The sequence below is a fragment of the Alosa sapidissima genome, chromosome 13 (assembly GCF_018492685.1).
Source record: "Alosa sapidissima isolate fAloSap1 chromosome 13, fAloSap1.pri, whole genome shotgun sequence".
NCBI classification, from domain to species: Eukaryota; Metazoa; Chordata; class Actinopteri; order Clupeiformes; family Clupeidae; genus Alosa; species Alosa sapidissima.
The window spans coordinates 2011982-2032377 of NC_055969.1; the positions used below are offsets into that span (position 1 = coordinate 2011982).

Consider the following 20396-nt stretch of genomic DNA (forward strand, 5'->3'; position numbering starts at 1 on the left):
GCCTTAGCAGTTTTGATGCCTCTTTACAGCTCTGCCCTAGCCATGCTGTTTTTTGTCACCTGACTTGAAGGCAGAGTTCCGGTTTCCTAGGAGTGTCTAGTCATCCAAGGTCAATCTTAAAGCTGAGAGAGTGCTCCTTCAGGCCAGATTTTAATGTTCTTTGTGGCAGGTTTAGATTTCTTCCTGGGGGGGAGGGGGGGTGTATGCAGGGACCAGGAGCAGTGAGAGATGGTCTGACATGCCCAGGTGTGGAAGGGGTACTGCTCTGTAGGCTTGCTTCAGGTTCGAATAAACATCATCTAATACAAATCATGCAAGCATACTCCAAAAACAGAGAGGTTAGTGTTCAAAAACGAGTTTGCAGCTTTGCAACTAAAGCCTTGCTCTCAAAATGTGATATACCCACTAATGACAATGCTTTTCCCTTAAAGGTACCTTACTGATAGACTTCAGTCAGAGAATGTTTGGATGTCCGGAATGGCAGACAAATACAACATTACGATGTTTCCCAATGTTGTAATTCAATAGTTACGAAACAAACTGCAAATGTCTTTACATGAAAAATTCTTTAAAATAGAAAGACATCATATGGGTAATTCAAGGCACAAGTCAATCAGGACCAGAAAATAATTTCTCTTTCGCAATTGACTACAGTTCATAATTTTTCCGAAGATTGCCCTCTTTGCTCCCTCAATGCTCGTTAAGGAACTATTAATGTGGATAATTATATGGAAATGTATGCTTTATTTCAATCAATTTTTATTTAATTCAAACTTTTTTTATTTAATTTTATTTTGGGCTTAAGGAACAAGGCTTTAGATTGTGACACTTACATGAATGTATAAATCTAAGAGTCCATCTGTGTACTGTATGTTATTGACTTAATTTCAGTTAGCAGCTTTATGATTTCAAAGGATGACAAAGTTAATCATATTACCTTCAGGGCCGGCCCGAGGCATAAGCGAACTAAGCGGCTGCTTGGGGCCCCCCAATCGAGTTTCTTTTTTTTACATATTAAATAACATAAATAAGTGACATAAATGAATGAATAAATGAAACAATTAATAAATCAAAACAAGAAAATTCTGATTTCATGATCAATATGCCTGCCTACTGCTACTGTGTCTACCAGCCTTTGAGTCATGCACATAAACTAGACACCTCGCGTGCATAGACAATTCGTGCAGACACTGCATCAAGTTCAAAAATCGTAAGAGACTGTAATGTTAAGACAAGTCACAAAAAAGGATGTATCCCTCTGGTGCCGAAAACAGAAAGAAGAAAAAACGAGCAAGATGTTTGCATGATTATTTACAGTATGATTTGTGCTTGATTTGTGCTAGCTAGCTGTCATGATCTAATATAAGCCATCACCAGAGAAATGTCTCCCATTAATATATATTTATAGGTGTATTTCAGATGTCAAGAATATTGGGATTGTTTTGGATGTTTAATCAAGCATGTACCCTACTAGCTCTAGGTGGACTTATGTTATGTATTATTAGCACTAGCTACATGAAAACGTAGCTGAAGGCAAATTTACCATAGTTTACCACATTTACTGCCCTTCTCCAGCTGACCATCCCAAAAATGCACCAGAATACAGGAAATCACATCTACCAAATTCAGAATTTTCTGGGGGAGTACCCCGAGACCCCCCACTCAGCCTACAACCACACACACACCCGTTTGTACCCACATTTGCACAAATAGGGTAGGGGGAGAGGGTCCTTATGCATCTGTGTCCAGGGGGACAGTGGTTCATAATCCGTCACTGTATTAATACATAACCTCACTCTATTCATTTATAATATAACATTATAGTGTGAAGTTGTCAATTATTGCCAAGCACAGGTGACTCTGCGTTGTGGGAGGGGGTCCTCAAATCAAATTCTGCTTAGGGCCTCCAAAAGGCTCGGGCCGGCACTGATTACCTTTATAATTCTACATAGGTAAAGGTATATAGGTTCTACAATGTGTTACAAACCTTAAGATGATTGTTTAATAAATGTTTCTCCTAAATTTATCTGTCACAGTGCTAAGAATTCGACATACACACACAACAATACACTTCTCCAACATAGGTCTTTAGTTACATAGAGACATAAACAAGTGAAAGCTCTGTTTCTCTTTGGAAGGGAGAGGGAATAAGAGAAAGAGAGATTAGTAAGAGAGTATATTTAAAATGTCTGACCTCAGTTGACATCAGTTATAGATGATATGAGTGGAGAGGATCTAATGACTATTTACTGGATGTCATGGATAGCTGAAGGAACACAGGATGCCTTTCTTGCTATTTTTAAATTATGCTGTGCAAGAGTTTAGTCTCCACACAGCTAAAGTGACATTCACCTTGCAACTGTGAGGAGTGAAAACATCCTACAAGTTAATGAAAACTGAATTTGAAAATGGAGACCTATGAGCAAGCTGGATCTGGAAAAATTGCTACAGAGCTCCAAATGACTGTGCTACAAAATGAGGCAACGGGGGACAGTGATGTTCAAGTGAAAGACGAACTTGAAGAGCTTAGCAACAGGTCAACCACTAAAATTTGCACCCCACACAAAAACAACACAGAGAACAACATGAAGAGTCATTATGACTAGAAATGTATTATTCAATAAATAACAAATTGAAATTATATTTAAGAAAAGGGTCTAGTATTTCAACAATTAATGTTTTTGTAGGTGGTTGTCTAAACAGGGTAAAATGTAAATGTCTGTAACATCCAAGGCTGGCTCAAAAACATATCAAATAGAATGTCAGAATGTCAAAAGATCTGTCACCTGAGAAACATCTGCCATTACTATAGTGACCTGCCACAATAATCCAACAAGTGGCAAATAATTATTTTGAGCAACAACCAAGGGAAGTCTGAACATTGATTCAAATTGATTTTGAGATTTTAGCAGAAATGAGTTGTTCAAAAAAAATGAGTTGTTACTAAAATATCTATTTGGCACAATGTTAATGATGTTTTTTCATCATTAATTAAATATTAGTTGAAATCTGTATGTTAAATTCTTATGCGTATGCCCCATTTTGAGTTTTTTGCCTGACATTGCACATCATCTACTTAGGAGGTCAGAGCTCCTACATACTTTGGCCTATAATCAAATGCCTGACCTCTTTGGAAAGCTAAGACACTGTAGTTTCTTGGACAACAATCAGAAAAAACTGTGTGATGTACTGACAAAGAGTTACAGAGGCTAGAATATAGTTTTTTCTTTCTGCCGGATTACAAGCATCTCTGAACTGACCACATTTCAGCCCTCTTGGTCACTTGATATCACTTGATATAACACAACTGAGCCCTAGCATCAGGTCTTGTGAAGTTGTGTGCAAAAGTAGATCAATCTAGAATGAAACCTACTTACTTTAGACCATTATTTGCCAAGGTATGCTCATGTGTTTTGTAAAATGCCCTATGGAAACTCCCCATAGGACTTTTGGTTATCCAAAATGCATACTGACAATCAAATGCTTACTGCATATGAACCTCTTTGTGTAGAAGCATAATCTTGGTCTCAAATGAAAGGTAACCCTCTGAAGTTTCAAGCTTGCTTTTCGATTATACTTCAGGGGTTATGATATGGAATGACTACACTAAATATGGAATAATTGCAAAAAAAATAAAATAAAAATATAGCCGCAAGCGGCAATGGCGGGCCCGAGCACCTACGGGCTGCAACCCGTGACATGTTGGAATCCAACAAAGCACCGACATGGTGCATTTGTGAAATGTACATATTTGATGCGTGTGCTATTTGTTTTTGTATTTTTATTTTCTGCCACATGTACTTGCTTGGCCAGGTAGGGGCGCAATGCAAGGCAGGCCCATTGGGTGTCATCATAATCATAATATATATTAACCTGAGAAATTTCAGACCATTCATTTTAAGCAAAGAACATTTCTGATACACTTTCTGGTTGGCCAGATGGTGGCGCTATGTTAGACAAAGAAATTAGACATGTGAATATCATCACAATAATGATATCCAAAATTTGTGTAAACTTTCAGATCAATCACTTAAGGCATTGTCCATTTCTGGCACATTTCCTGCTTGACCAGGTGGTGGCGCTATGCCAGGCAGGCCCATTGGGTGTCTGGATATCATCATAATCATAATATCTATCAACCTGAGAAGTTTCAGACCATTTATTCAAAGCATAGAGCATTTCTGGCACATTTCCGGCTTGGCCAGATGGTGACGCTATGCCAGGCAGGCCCATTGGGTGTCTGGATATCATCATAATCATGATATCTATTAACCTGAAAAGTTTCAGACCATTTATTCAATGCACTGTGATTTTTGACACATTTCCTGTTTATGTGGTGAGACATTAAAATCATATCAAATATATTACAACATTTCAAAAATCCCTTCACAATTTAACATCAGTGACATCTTGGCATAATGTTTGCCAAATTTCAAATTAATCTGACAAACCGTCTAGGAGGAGTATGTTCAAATTGATCATGTGAAATCAGTATAATTGCCATTCTTTCTGTTGCCAGTTGATGGCGCTATGCCAAACATGCATTATGGGCATGTGAATATTATCATTAACATGGTCTTTAATGACCTGTGAAATTTAAAACATTTCAAGTCATGCATGGTGAATTATGACACATTTATTGTTTATGTGGAAGGGTATTAAAATGAATCATTTCGCCATTTCGTCAAATTACAACATATCAAAAAAAAGCTTCACAATTTAGAATCAGGAACATCTCGGCGTCATGTATACCAACTTTGACATGAATCGGATCAACCGTCTAGGAGGAGTACGTTAAAATTGATCATGTCCACAACGCACAAATTATCAATTACCTCACTTCCTGTGGGCGTGGCTAATGGCATGTTAATACAAAACTTGTTTGGTTTTGGGAATTACATACACCCACCAAATTTGGTGTGTGTATCTAAAACTATATGCCAACCACAAGTCACAGTGACATAAGGGGGCGCTATGGAGTTCCTGGGCAGCACCTGGTCCCAAGCTTTTATAATAATATAATAATAATCTTTATTTATATAGCACTTTTCACTTGTTTATGTCTCTATGTACAAAGTGCTGTACAATATCAACATAAATGAAAATGCAAATAAGACATAATAATATAACAATTAAATAATATATACTAATCCAATTAGAACAATTAACATAAATTTGAAAAAGGAAAATAAACTTACACTGAAATAAAACTTACTGAAATAAAACTTGACACTGAAATAAAACTTAATAAACTTAACACAAAATGAAGTATATTACTTATAAAACTAAGGAAGGCTTGCTTGTAAAGATGAGTTTTAAGGAGGGATTTAAAAGAGCATAATAATAATAATAATAATAATAATAATAATAAGCTTTATTTGTATAGCACCTTTCATACACAGAATGCAGCTCAAAGTGCTTTACATTTGAAGCATGTAACACAATGATAGTCAGTCAGTCATTATCAATCACTTTTCTTTGCTGTTTATGATCTACTCAGCAACATATCAAAAATATAGAAAATGACGTCATAAGACTGGCAGCCTTAACCCTCTTACCCCCCACAAGCACGCCATATGGCAACTGTGGCAAGGAAAAACTCCCATATTCCAGGAAAAAACCTTGAGCAGAACCTGACTTAATAGGGGGAGCCCATCTGCTTCTGGCTGGCTGCGCCCTCCAATAGTAGTAGATGTAGAATAATCTGAAAATGTAGTCTACAGGATAAGATGAGTTAACTAAAAGCTTTCCTGTACAGGTATGTTTTCAGATCTTTTTTAAAAATATTTACTGAACTCGCCTGCTTGATGTACAGAGGCAGGGTGTTCCATAGTTTGGGGGCATAATGGATAAACGCAGCTTCTCCACTTTGTTTGTGGAGCACTTTGGGTACGATTAAAAGATTAGAATTGGATGATCTAAGTTTCCTTTGTGGTTGATAAGATATTAAAAGCTCAGAGATATATGAAGGTGCTAAGCCATTCAGAGCTTTGTAAGTAATTAACATAACCTTAAAATCAATTCTATAGGAAATAGGGAGCCAGTGCAGTTCAGCCAACACAGGGGTGATGTGTTCTCTCTTCTTAGTCTTAGTTAAAAGTCTAGCCGCAGAGTTCTGTATGAGTGCCAATTTCTTTAGATGTTTTTTGGGAAGACCAGTGAAAAGTGCATTGCAGTAGTCTAACCTGCTAGTGATAAAGGCGTGAATTAGTTTTTCTGCATCTTCTTGAGTTAAAAAGGGCCGAACTTTGGCAATGTTTCTCAAGTGGAAATAGGCTGTCTGAGTAACTTTACTGATATGGGGCTTAAAACTTAACTCTGCATCTAAGATGACACCGAGGCTTGTTACTTTTGGTTTAACCTGGTGTGCCAAGTTCCCCAGATTACTAAGAATAATATCTCGCTTTAGTTTTGGTCCAACCAGAAGTACCTCTGTTTTGTCATCATTTAGTTTCAAAAAGTTTTTGCTCATCCACTGATTAATGGAGGTTAGGCATGCAGTGAGGGAGCAAAGGCCATCTGGGTTAGTTGGCTCCATAGAAATATACAATTGGGTATCATCTTTGTAGCTGTGGAAGTTTACATTATGCTGACTTATGACGTTTCCCAATGGAAGCATATATAGAGAAAATAGCAGGGGACCAAGGCAGCTCCCCTGGGCCACACCAAAAGGCAAGTCATGTTTTTCAGATACATGATCTCCTAGACTGATATAAAAATCTCTGCCAGTAATGTAGGTTTGAAACCAGTTTAGAGTATTATCAGAGAGACCCACCCACTTCGCAAGGCGGTGAATTAGGATGCTATGATCAATGGTGTCAAATGCCGCACTCAAATCCAGAAGAATAAGGATTGAGACTTTGTTTGAGTCAGTAGCTAGTCTGAGATCATTGACTATTTTTACTAGAGCCGTTTCTGTGCTGTGATTTGATCTAAAACCTGATTGGAATTTTTCAAGGATACTGTTTTCGTTGAGGAAGGTATTTAACTGATTACAAACAACTTTTTCAAGTACTTTGCTCAAAAATTATAGATTTGATATAGGCCTGTAGTTGCTCAGATTGGTATGGTCAAGATTTGACTTTTTAAGTAAAGGTTTCACAACAGCGGTTTTAAAAGCAGTTGGAAATATACCTGTTTCTAATGAGGTATTTATTACCTTGAGAAAAAAGGGAGCTAAGCCATCATATACTTTTTTGAGGAATGTAGTAGGGATTGGATCTAAAACACATGTTGAGGAGCCGGTTTGAGTTATAATTTTACCAAGCTCAGATTGAGTAATAGTGCTAAAGGACCTTAATTTTGGGGGGCTGTTTTTGGGTGTACTATCAAACATATTACTTGTGTTACCAATAGCCTCCCTTATAGAAATGACTTTGTTTTTGAAGAAGTCTGCAAATTCTTCGCATCTTAGAGAGGATGCCTGACTGAGTGTATCAAAAGGTGTTTGATGCAATAGCCTATCAATGGTAGAGAACAACACCCTAGAGTTTCCACTGTTTTCAGCAATTACCTTAGAGAAGTGGTTCCTCCTCTCATTCCGAATAGCTCTATTATAATTTGCTATTTTTTCTTTTAGAATGGTACGGTGAACCTGTAACTTAGTTTTTCTCCATGTTCTCTCAGCTTTTCTACATGATCTTTTTAGATCATGGATATTTTCGTTCATCCAAGGTGTCAGTTTGCTACAGGGCCTTTTTTTAGTCTTTAAGGGTGCCACTCTGTCAAGCAGAGCGCCTAATTCACGATTGAGAGCCTCTACCATTTGATCAATGGGATGATGTAAAATATCTAAATTTATGGAGTCTATAAGAGCTATGAACTGCTGTTCTGCTCTAATGTCCAAGAGTCGCGATTTGATTGCAATTTCGGGATGAATTTTTGGAGTATGTAGTACTATATTAAAAGATACACAATGATGATCAGACATATGTATATCATTTACTGATAAGTCTGTGACTTCTATCCCTCTAGAAATGACTAGATCGAGGGTGTTGCCAAGGTTGTGGGTGGGTCCTGTAACATGCTGCTTTAGCTCTAAACTGTCCAACACATTAAGGAACTTAGTGGCTTTAGCATCAGTTGTCTTATTGACATGAATATTGAAGTCGCCATTTACAATTATCCGATCATAGCTAGTGATGATGAGCGACATAAGTTCAGAAAACTGGTCGAGAAAGCCAGTCCATAGTTTAGGAGGGCGGTATAAGGTTAATAGAAGTACAGCTGGGTCAGCCTTCAGAGTGAGGGCAATATACTCAAAGGAAGCGAATTCGCCAAAGTTGACTCTAGTGCAACTATATTTGTTTGAGAGAATGGAGGCAATTCCACCACCTCGTTTGCCTTGTCTAATTGAGTGGAAGAAATTATAATTTGGGGGACAAGTCTCAACAAGAACAGCTTCGCTGTCTGAAGTCAACCAGGTTTCAACAAGAAACAGAAAATCCAATCTTTTTTCACTAATAAAATCATTGATTGCAAAGGTTTTGGTAGTAAGTGCACCTATATTTAGTAAACCCATGTTAGCTGAAAATGCCTCTGGCTTTTGAGGAATATGCTGAGGTATGGAAAGAATATTTGTTAGGTTTCTAGTTTTAAATTTGTCTTTTCTTTTTACTATACGTTGGGTAGAAATCAACGTTGGAATAGAACTATAAGCATAAGTCATGCTATTGCATGACGCAGCTCGATCTATGGTAGTAGTATTCTATGTTACCCTGCAGAAAACATTCTCAGACCCATCCACATGTATAATGCCATTCAAATCAATACCTGGGGGGCGTGAATCTGTAATATTTTCTACAGAATGTCATACTGACTTGGCTGACCTGATTTCATCAGGCAGGTCATTCCAGAGCCTAGGTGCCCTGACACTAAATGCTCTCTCCCCTTTAGTTTTGAGATTGACCTTAGGAATAGTTAGGAAACCACTACCAGATGATCTTAAAGTACGCACAGGTGTATAAGGTACTAGGAGATCAGATATGTAGTTGGGAGACAGGCCATGTAGAGCTTTAAAAGTAATCAGAAGAATCTTAAAATCAATTCTAAAGCTTACTGGGAGCCAGTGCAGTGAGGCTAAAACAGGAGTAATGTGATTACAGTACTTTGTCTTAGTAAGAAGCCGGGCAGCTGAATTCTGAACAGTTTGAAGTCTCTTTATAGATTTTTGGTTCAGACAAGAAAAAAGACTATTGCAGTAATCCAGGCGTGAAGAAATAAATGCATGTATAATGGTCTCAGTGTCTTTAAAAGTTAAGATGGAACTAATCTTGGAAATATTTCTGAGGTGATAGAAACAAGATTGTATGAGCTTTGTGATGTGACGTTCAAAGCTTAAATTACTGTCAAACCAGACACCAAGATTCTTTGCAACAGGTTTGACACAGTCTAAAAATTGAAAGGGATCTAAGGATGGTATCATTTGTTTCACTATGTGCTGGGATCCAATGATGAGGACTTCTGTTTTGTCAGAATTCAACTGGAGGAAATTGTTTGACATCTAGTTTTTTATGTCACAAAGACATTCATTTAAGGAATTCAGCATACTAGGATCAGAGGAACTAATGGGCAGGTACAGCTGTGTATCATCAGCACAGAAGTGGAAGGAGACACAGTGTTTCTGGATAATGTGCCCAAGAGGAAGCATGTATAAACTAGAATGTAATGCCAAAGGAATTACAATAGTGGATGGAAAGCTGCTAAAGTTGGTGGGGAAATTCCTGCAAAAAAAACATTAAATCACTTAATCTTTGAGTTCATACAAACCCTCGTACCAAAAGACCTTGTGTGTCAAGGCGTTCTTGAGATATAACACTCAAGGTGTTTTTCACCTTGACATTTGACCTCCAACATCAATTCCCTTCATCTTTGAATCCATACAAATACTCATACCAAATTTCAGGCATGTATGTCAAGGCATTCTTGAGATATCGCACTCAGTGTTCATTGACTTGACCTTTGACCTCCAACATCAACTCACTTAATCTTTGAGTCCATACAAACACTTGTACCAAATTTGAAGCACATGCGTCAAACCGTTCTGGAGATATAATGCGCAAAGCATGAGATATGGCTGTGACTTTTATTTTGACACACGGGAAACACTTAAACAGGATGTGTAGTTTTAGGGAGCACCAGATTGTATGCATTAGAAGCTGAGACAGTTGATTTCACAGGTGACACCTGTGTCAGTGTTCTAATTAGCCCGGGAACTACTCTGGGAGCTTAACAAGCGCAGCTGCCTTTAGGCCATTATGACATCACAGCCTTTGAAGTCTAAGGGGGAAAATTGAGCTTTTTAACATTTTTAATCCCCTATTTCTCAAAAAGTATAAACTTTATAAAAAATCTGAAATAATAACTCTCTTGCCCCACTCCAGACCTTCAGAACGGTTATTTCAACATGTTTGTATGTTAAGCGGTTAGAGTCGCATTAATTCTTGAAAAGGTAAAAAGAAAAGGTTATAATAATAACTAGAAAAGCATTTCCTGAAGGAAATACAGTGCATGAAAATGCAAGAAATATGATGTAAAATATCATACAGAGTAAAAACAAACTATATTGGTTGCTAGGTAGATGAGGTTTAATATAGTTGGAATGATTGAACGGTTAAATAAGTGGATAGTTTAAATGGTTAAATTATTTAGGTAGATAGTTGACGATAACTGACACTTGGAATGGCTCTAATGTTTGCTAGCAGTTATGCTAACTATGTTAACAAAGATAATAATGTTAACCAAGTTACTATGCTAAGTATGTTAACCATGTTACTTAGCTGACTTAGCTCATCATTTTAAGTAGTTTTGCTAAAAATGCTAACTAGCATGTTAGCATGCTAACCATGTGACTTAGCTAACTTAGCTAATCATTTTAAGCAGTTTTGCTAAAAATTCTAACTAACATGCTAACTATGCTAACCATGTTACTTAGCTAACTTAGCTAATCATTTTAAGCAGTTTTGCTTAAAATGCTAACTAGCATGCTAACTATGCTAACCATGTGACTTAGCTAACTTAGCTAATCATTTTTAGCAGTTTTGCCAAAAATGCTAACTAGCATGCTAACATGCTAACTATGCTAACCATGTGACTTAGCTAACTTAGCTAATCATTTTTAGCAGTTTTGCTAAAAATGTTAACTAGCATGCTAACATGCTAGCATGCTAACTATGCTAACCATGTGACTTAGCTAACTTAGCTAATCATTTTAAGTAGTTTTGCTTAAAATGCTAATTAGCATGCTAACTATGCTAGCATGCTAACTATGCTAACCATGCTACTTACCTAACTTAGCTAACTAGCTACAGTGGGTAGGAGTCATAGTTGATGACAAGTAACAGTTACAATGGCTGAACAGTTAAAAAGTTCAGTAGTTTAAAGGGTTAAATTGTTTAACAGTGAAATATTGTAGTGAGGACTTTTATTTTGAAACAGTTTTAGGCAGAGGAAGCAGTTGAACAGGATGTGTAGTCTTAATAGGGCCAGTTTGTATGCTTAAAGCCTGAGACTGGCAGTTGGTCCAGGTGGCCCGAACACCTGCCATAGGATTCTAATTGCTTAACGGCCGTATTGTGATGTCATAATCATAATGTTAAGTCAATGGGGAAATTTTGATTAGTTTTTAATTAATAGTTTAAAAAGTATAAAAGTTACAAAGCTGAAAAATACATAGCACCCATGTCCTAAGTAAGACCTACGTAACATAGTTTGAATGAAGTTTCTACGTTAAACGGTTGAAGCTGCATTAAGTGCGTTAGAAGAAGAAGAAGAAGAAGAACTAGAAAAGCATTTCCTGAAGGAAATACAGTGCATGAAAATGCATAAAAAATGATGTAAAATATCATACAGAGTAAAAACAAACTATATTGGTTGCTAGGTAGATAAGGTTTAATATAGTTGGAATGATTGAACGGTTAAATAGGTGGATAATTTGAACGGTTAAATAGGTGGATAATTTAAATGGTTAAATTATTTAGGTAGATAATTGACGATAACTGACAGTTGGAATGGCTCTAATGTTTGCTAGCAGTTATAAGATAATAATGTTAACCAAGTTACTTAACTTAGCTAATGTTTTCATATTTAGTAGTTATGCTAACTAGCATGCTAACATGCTAACTATGTTAACCATGTTACTTAGCTAACTTAGCTAATCATTTTTAGCAGTTATGCTAACTATGCTAACTAGCATGTTAGCATACTAAATATGCTAACCATGTTACTTAGCTAACTTAGCTAATCATTTTTAGCAGTTTTGCTAAAAATGCTAACTAACATGCTAGCATGCTAACTATGCTAACCATGCTACTTAGCTAATCATTTTTAGCAGTTCTGCTAAAAATGCTAATTAGCATGTTAACATGCTAGCATGCTAACTATGCTAACCATATTACTTAGCTAACTTAGCTAACTAGCTACAGTGGGTAGGAGTCATAGTTGATGACAAGTAACAGTTACAATGGCTGAACAGTTAAAAAGTTCAGTAGTTTAAAGGGTTAAATTGTTTAACAGTAAAATATTGTAGTGAGGACTTTTATTTTGAAACAGATTTTGGCAGAGGAAGCAGTTGAACAGGATGTGTAGTCTTAATAGGGCCAGTTTGTATGCTTAAAGCCTGAGACTGGCAGTTGGTCCAGGTGGCCCGAACACCTGCCATAGGATTCTAATTGCTTAACGGCTCAGTTTAAATGGTTAAATTATTTAGGTAGATAGTTGACGATAACGGACAGTTGGAATGGCTCTAATGTTTGCTAGCAGTTATGCTAACTATGTTAACAAAGATAATAATGTTAACAAAGTTACTATGCTAACTAGCATGCTAACACGCTAGCATGCAAACTATGCTAACCACGTTACTTAGCTAACTTAGCTAATCATTTTTAGCAGTTTTGCTAAAAATGCTAACTAGCATGCTAACATGCTAGCATGCTAACCACGTTACTTAGCTAACTTAGCTAATTGTTTTTAGCAGTTATGCTAACTATGCTAACTAGCATGCTAACTATGCTAACCATGTGACTTAGCTAACTTAGCTAATCATTTTAAGCAGTTTTGCTAAAAATGTTAACTAGCATGCTAGCATGCTAACTATGCTAACCACATTACTTAGCTAACATAGCTAAGCATTTTTAACAAAACTGCTAAAAACAATAACTAGCATGCTAACTATGCTAACCATGTGACTTAGCTAACTAGCTACAGTGGGTAGGAGTCATAGTTGATGACAAGTAACAGTTACAATGGCTGAACAGTTAAAAAGTTCAGTAGTTTAAAGGGTTAAATTGTTTAACAGTAAAATATTATAGTGAGGACTTTTATTTTGAAACAGTTTTTGGCAGAGGAAGCAGTTGAACAGGATGTGTAGTCTTAATAGGGCCAGTTTGTATGCTTAAAGCCTGAGACTGGCAGTTGGTCCAGGTGGCCCGAACACCCATAGACATAATATACATAGACGCCGCATCGACCGCTGCTCCCTACTAGCGCTGACGAGATTTGGAGCCGCCATCTTGGACCGGTCATCCACTCCACTCAGTGTAATCTGTTTGGCCGGTGCAATGAGTTGTCAGCACACTTAATTAATCATATCTCACTGAATACCGAACAGATTTTCACACGGTTTTTTTTGCTGCAAAGGTCATACATGTAGCTATGATACAGGCCACATTGTTCGAAAATACAAAATACAACCAATAGTACGGTAATGTTAAATCTTACTTGTGAAAAGTAAATCCCCCGAGTATGGTCCGCCGATTTGAGCAGGAACATGCTGCACAGTGCTGTCATCTTGTGTTTTCTGCTGCAACGCAATGAGGAGTATGACCGGTCCAAGATGGCGGCCGCATTTCTTGTTTCCAGCAGCCAATGCGGCGTCTATGTATATTATGTCTATGCGAACACCTGCCATAGGATTCTAATTGCTTAACGGCCGTATTGTGATGTCATAATCATAATGTTAAGTCAATGGGGAAATTTTGATTCGTTTTTAATTAATAGTTTAAAAAGTATAAAAGTTACAAAGCTGAAAAATACATAGCACCCATGTCCTAAGTAAGACCTACGTAACATAGTTTGAATGAAGTTTCTACGTTAAACGGTTGAAGCTGCATTAAGTGCGTTAGAAGAAGAATAATAACTAGAAAACGCAATTCCATGGAATTACCAGTGCATGAAAATGCAAAACATATGGTGTGAAATATATTGTTAAAACAGATTATGTGCTAATTGGCAACCAACATGATGAGGTTTAATATAGTTCAAATGACTGAACTAGGTAGATGAGGTTTAATGTAGTTGGAATGACTGAACTAGGTAGATGAGGTTTAATATAGTTGGAATGACTGAACAGTTAAATAGGTGGATAGTTTATATAGTTAAATGATTTGCTTGGTAGATAAGGTTTAATATAGTTGGAATGATTGAACGGTTAGTAGGTGGATAATTTAAATAGTTAAATTATTTAGGTAGATAATTGACGATAACTGACAGTTGGAATGGCCCTAATGTTTGCTAGCAGTTATGCTACTATGTTATCAAAGATAATAATGTTAACCAAGTTTTTTTGCTAAAAATGCTAATTAGCATGCTAGCATGCTAACTATGGTAGCATGCTAACTATGTTACTTAGCTAACTTAGCTAATCATTTTTAATAGTTTTGCTAAAAATGCTAACTAGCTTGTTAACACGCTAGCATGCTAACTATGCTAACCACGTTACTTAGCTAACTTAGCAAATCATTTTTAACAGTTTTGCTAAAAATGCTAACTAGCATGTTAACACGCTAGCATGCTAACTATGCTAACCACGTTACTTAGCTAACTTAGCTAATCATTTTTAGCAGTTTTGCTAAAAATGCTAACTAGCATGCTAACATGCTAGCTTGCTAACTATGCTAACCATGTTACTTAGCTAACTTAGCTAATCATTTTTAACAGTTTTGCTAAAAATGCTAACATGCTAGCATGCTAACATGCTAACTATGCTAACCATGCTAACTAGCTACAGTGGGTAGGAGTCATAGTTGATGACAAGTAACAGTTACAATGGCAGAACAGTTAAAAAGTTCAGTAGTTTAAAGGGTTACATTGTTTAACAGTGAAATATTGTAGTGAGGACTTTTATTTTGAAACAGTTTTTGGCAGAGGAAGCAGTTGAACAGGATGTGTAGTCTTAATAGGGCCAGTTTGTATGCTTAAAGCCTGAGACTGGCAGTTGATCCAGGTGGCCCGAACACCTGCCATAGGATTCTAATTACTTAACGGCTCTATTGTGATGTCATCAGCCCATGTTAAGTCTATGGGGAAATTTTGACTAGTTTTTAATTAATAGTTTAAAAAGTATAAAAGTTACAAAGCTGAAAAATACATAGCACCCATGTCCTAAGTAAGACCTACGTAACATAGTTTGAATGAAGTTTCTACGTTAAACGGTTGAAGCTGCATTAAACGCGTTAGAAGAAGAAGAATAAGAAGAAGCCTAGGAAGAACAGTACAGTGCATTTTCATGCACTGTAATAAAATGCCTTGGAATAACAGTACAGTGCATTTTCATGCACTGTAATAAGAAGAAGCCTAGGAAGAACAGTACTGTAATAAGAAGCTTAGGAAGAACAGTACAGTGCATTTTCATGCACTGTAATAAATCGGATAACAGTAGAGTGCATTTTCATGCACTCTAATAATAAGAAGAACAGTGATAATAGTCCATTGCATTTACATGCAATGCAATAAGAAGAAGAAGCCAGGAGATTTCAAGATAGTGGATTCCATCCACTATAACAAAATAAGATTGGTCCTAAAACTGACCCTTGAGGTACCCCATACTTGACAGGAGAAGATGTGTAACTGTTTGCAGAAACACAAAACTTCCTATTTGACAAGTAAGATGAAAACCATTGTAAGGCTGTACCAGAAATTCCCACCCAATGTTCCAGTCTATGCAGCAGTATGCTGTGATCAATAGTGTCAAAGGCTGCGCTAAGATCAAGAAGTACAAGGACAGAACACATGCCATCATCAGCTGTTCTTAAAAGGTCATTTGTGGGGGCGCTGTGGCGCAGCGGGCTGCAGCGCCTGTGCCATGTATGGGTCCGCGTGCCCACGGGGACCCAGGTTCGAATCCGACCTGCGGTAATTTCCTGATCCCACCCCATCTCTCTCTCCCACTTGCTTCCTGTCTCACTCTCCACTGTCCTGTCCAAATAAAGGCAAAAAAAGCCCAAATTACTACAATTAAAACAACTTAAAAACACTTTCAGCAGTGCTGTCTCAGTGCTATGATACTTTCGGAAACCAGATTGTAGCTTTTCAAAAATATTATTATTTTCCAGTGCAGAGACTGCTGCTTAGACACTAATCTTTCAAGAATCTGATACAAATGGTAACTTGGAAATAGGTCTGTAGTTTTGAGGTAGAGATGGATCAAGCCCTGATTTCTTTAGCAATGGGCTCACACTTGCAGTTTTAAAGTAATCAGGGACAATGCCATTTAAAAGTGAACTATTAAAAATAGAAAGCAAACAGGACCCAACAGATTCAATTACTTCTAATAGGAACTTTGTTGGTACTACATCAAGAGGACTGGAAGATACTGTCATATGTGACACTGTCTCTAGAAGTTCAGATAGAGTAACTGTATTGAAGTGGTTTAAAGTATGCCTATCCGGTAAGAAAGAGACTTCAGAGTGCATAGTATTAGAAGTGATAGAGGTTCTAATTGACTCTACTTTCTCAGTAAAAACTTTTCACAATCAGCATCACTTTCCACTGGGACACAGGGAGTAGATGGCTTTACCAGCTGCTCTACTGTTTTAAATAGAAATCTAGGATTATGCTGATGATCAGAAATAAGTTCTGAAAAGTAATGTGACTTGCATCCTTAACCAAGATGTTATAGTGTTTAAGTGATTCCTTCATAATGTCATAATTAACTTGAAGACCAGACTTCTTCCATTTACGCTCAGCTTTCCTACAATCCCTTCTACAACTACGAATGCCACTATTAATCCAGGGCTGCTTTCTTTCTGATGATTTAGTTCTAACCTTCATGGGTGCAATAACATTTAGAGAAGACAAGCAGATGGAATTAAACTGGTCAACCAGATCATTGGTACAAGAGTATTCAGAGAGGTCAGGGCATTGACTCTGGAATAATGCACAGAATTTTGAGGCACTATGCTCATTGAATATGCGGGAACAGAAAGAGCTTTTATCCCTGTCTATTCACTGTACCACTTGATGTGTGTGCCAAATTTCATGCGTTTTCACCCATGAGAAGCACCTCTTTTGGCACCATGATTCATCACATATTTCATCACATATTAGTCTGCACAAAATCCCAAATATTTCACTTCCTGTTGGGCGTGGCTAATGCATTGTACATACGAAAGTTGTTCATCTTGGGGAGATACACCTACCAAATTTGGTGTGTGTAGCTGAAAGTATATGCCCACCACGGGATCAGTCACCTAAGGGGGCGCTAGCGAGTCTCTGGGCCACGCCCGGGGTCAAGCTCTTGTACCTAACTGCGATGTGTGACACCTGACCACACCTGAATTTCAAGAGTTTTCGACCATGTTAACCACCTCAAAAACAGGAAACCAAAAAAGTAGAATAACAATAATAATACTGGGGGCAATTTTATTGAGAAGTAAGATTAATCTGACAACGTAAAGCACTACACCTATTTTACACGATAAAGATGATGATGTATTGATTCCCAAGATTCCAAACTTTCAAATGATAATATGACTATGCTACATAACAATCTGATGTATATGTATACAAATTGGGGGGGGGGGTAAATGACCCAGGGCTGGAACATGTGCTGCATAGAAAACAATCTATTAACTAATATTGTATTAATATTTGTTAATAGTTAACTAAATGTCGTTTTGGCACTAATTAACAGTTATTTCTTACATAATTTAAATGTTAAATGTTTATTTATAAAAGTTAATGACACATTATTATTTAACTAATTGTTATTAAACTGTGCTTCTAACCACTCCTCATAGGACCCTTACAATAAAGTTGGTTAAGCTTAATTAATATATTAGTAATATATCAGCGTGGGGCCCCTTATTGTGGCAAATATATATCTTAGTAACAATTTACAAATATTAACAAAGGGTTAGGTAATGACTAGTTTGCTATTTATTATTGCACCTTATTATAAAGTGCTACCAAGGAATGTTGTCCATTCTTGACATAGCCTTCATATATTCAAGAAATGTTTAACCCTTGTAAGGTGTTCATATTTTTGTTACACAGCCAATGTTCCTGGGTCTGGTGGACCCACCACATTATTAGGCTTTTAAATCAATACAGCCATAACAATTTATGTAAAAATACTTAACAGATGTTTACTTTAGCTCAATTACCAATAGACATAATGGTTCATATTTGCCATTTACCCCTGTGAGATCACATTTATGATCACATGATCATTTTCAGTTTTTTTTTTTGTAGAAAATGAGGAAATTCCATCATAAAAAAGGTGAAATAATAAACAAGATTAAAAATATATATATTGGTGTTTATTTCTTAGAACTTAATCAGAACAGGTGAAAGTGATTGAGTTACAAGAAATAATATATAATTTTTATTTTAGCAAACATTAAAAATGGGTCCCACAGAAAAAAAACTTGCATAATATGGAAAAATCACTTTTTCTGGGATTTGGGGTGTTATTTTGTGTCTCTGGTGCTTCCACACGTATACAAACTTGGGGGGGAAAAGCATCCAGTGGCGTCATGCCCATTGAAATAAAGGGGGCACGTGCCCCCTCGGATTTTTCCTCCCTGATAATTTTTTTGGTCATAACTTTGTTCCTATTATGCTCCATAATAAGCCAGAGCCTATAACGACTCAAATGCATTCTTCTGGATGTGTAATAAACCGTACCAAAATAGCTGAAGACCGGTCAACATTAGCCCTTTTCCTAAAATTGGTGTCTGTGTATGTTCTCCTAACAACTCACAAGCGCATTGAGCTCGCAATGTTTTGCTTGTGTTGAACTGTTACAGTTAAAGCTACAGTTTGAACAGTTGAACTGTTTCAGTTACAGTTTAAACAGATACTACAGTCAATGGTGTTGAAGTGGTAAATAGTCTAGCTAAGTAATAAAAAGTAGTGGAATTATTTGTGGTTGACCAGGAAATTTTGACTTGGCGATCAGTTAGAACTATGGATTTGATGTTGGCCGCGAATTCAGAGCATTAGTTAATGTTAGCCTACATGGTGTCAGTGTAACGTAGCATAAGCTACTCTTACACATATTACAAATATTTGGCACAGTCTCCTGTTTCAATTGTTTCCAGTATCATAGAAATGAGGGTGTTAAATTTGCAGTGACTACAAAATCCAACCTAATAACATTAGGCCTACCAAGGCATTGCGTTGGATGTTTCTCAATCTCCACTTGTTCTCTTCACGTATGTGGCAGCTAATCCATGTAGTGAAAAGGGATACCCTTTTAAAAGGAGGCCTAAAGTTGTTTTATATAGGATCGCTATGACCGTGATGTAGAGGGCAAGAAAGTATAATAGTCTCTCTCATGTGCTCATATCTTAGGTTATCAGGTCACTTGCTCATGATGTGCAGGTAGCAACTTACGGGCCTAGCCTATTGCTTGCCATAATGGTAATGAAAAATATATTACTAGTAAAATATTCAAACATTTAGTGTTAACCTTACTCAGCACTGAAACCTGTCAAACTTCCGTTCAAAGTCCTTCATCACATGAATTAAGATTAAACTAATTTAATTTCTGAGCGCCACAAAGTCAGACCTCAGCAACTTTTTTAATGTAAGATTGTTCTTAGGTCACATATCAATCAAATCATAACTTGCAATGGTACTGTTTTTAAAATCATGTGTAGGCCTAGTACCCCTAAGTGTAAATGTTTGTGTCTAAACATGCTTTAATGAGCTTACACTTTAATAAGCTGAATTTGAGCTAAGGCCTACAGTTCTTTCACCAACCTATGTGTTTTACATTAACTTACAAAATAGATACTTTAGCTTAGTCCTCAGATAGATGAGGGTTGCTGTTTGCTCTGTTAAGGTATTTCTGTCCCTTCCAAGGTATGTTTAGCCAGAATTTCAAAATTTCCAGGGGGAGAAATCTCAGGCCCCCCTCTAACATGACCCCCCCCCCCCCCCCCCCCCCCCCCCAAAAAAATGCCTGATTGTGCCCCCTCTGAATTTTGGCTTGCATGACGCCCCTGAAAGCATCCATGCTGTTTTGAGAGAGATACAGGTTTCTGATTGTATCTTGTCTCCAGTCTCCGGTTGAGCTGTTCAAAATCGGCTTGAATATTCCAGCCACCACCCCCTCTCATCAGAGTAATTGGGCCTTGGCAGTTTTAAGTTGTGAACCTCTGGTCTAGCCTATG

General features: G+C 37.1%; 1 protein-coding gene across 1 annotated transcript in view; it reads left to right on the forward strand.

Annotated features, from left to right (window-relative positions):
- The first annotated feature begins 2344 nt into the window (after positions 1-2344).
- Positions 2345-20396, forward strand: part of si:ch1073-398f15.1 (cardiomyopathy-associated protein 5) — a 60841-nt gene continuing 42789 nt past the window's right edge. The window contains exon 1 of the mRNA XM_042060579.1: positions 2345-2536. Within this exon, the coding sequence (XP_041916513.1) occupies positions 2409-2536 (128 nt within the window). The 5' untranslated portion in view covers positions 2345-2408. The remainder of the gene's footprint in view (positions 2537-20396) is intronic.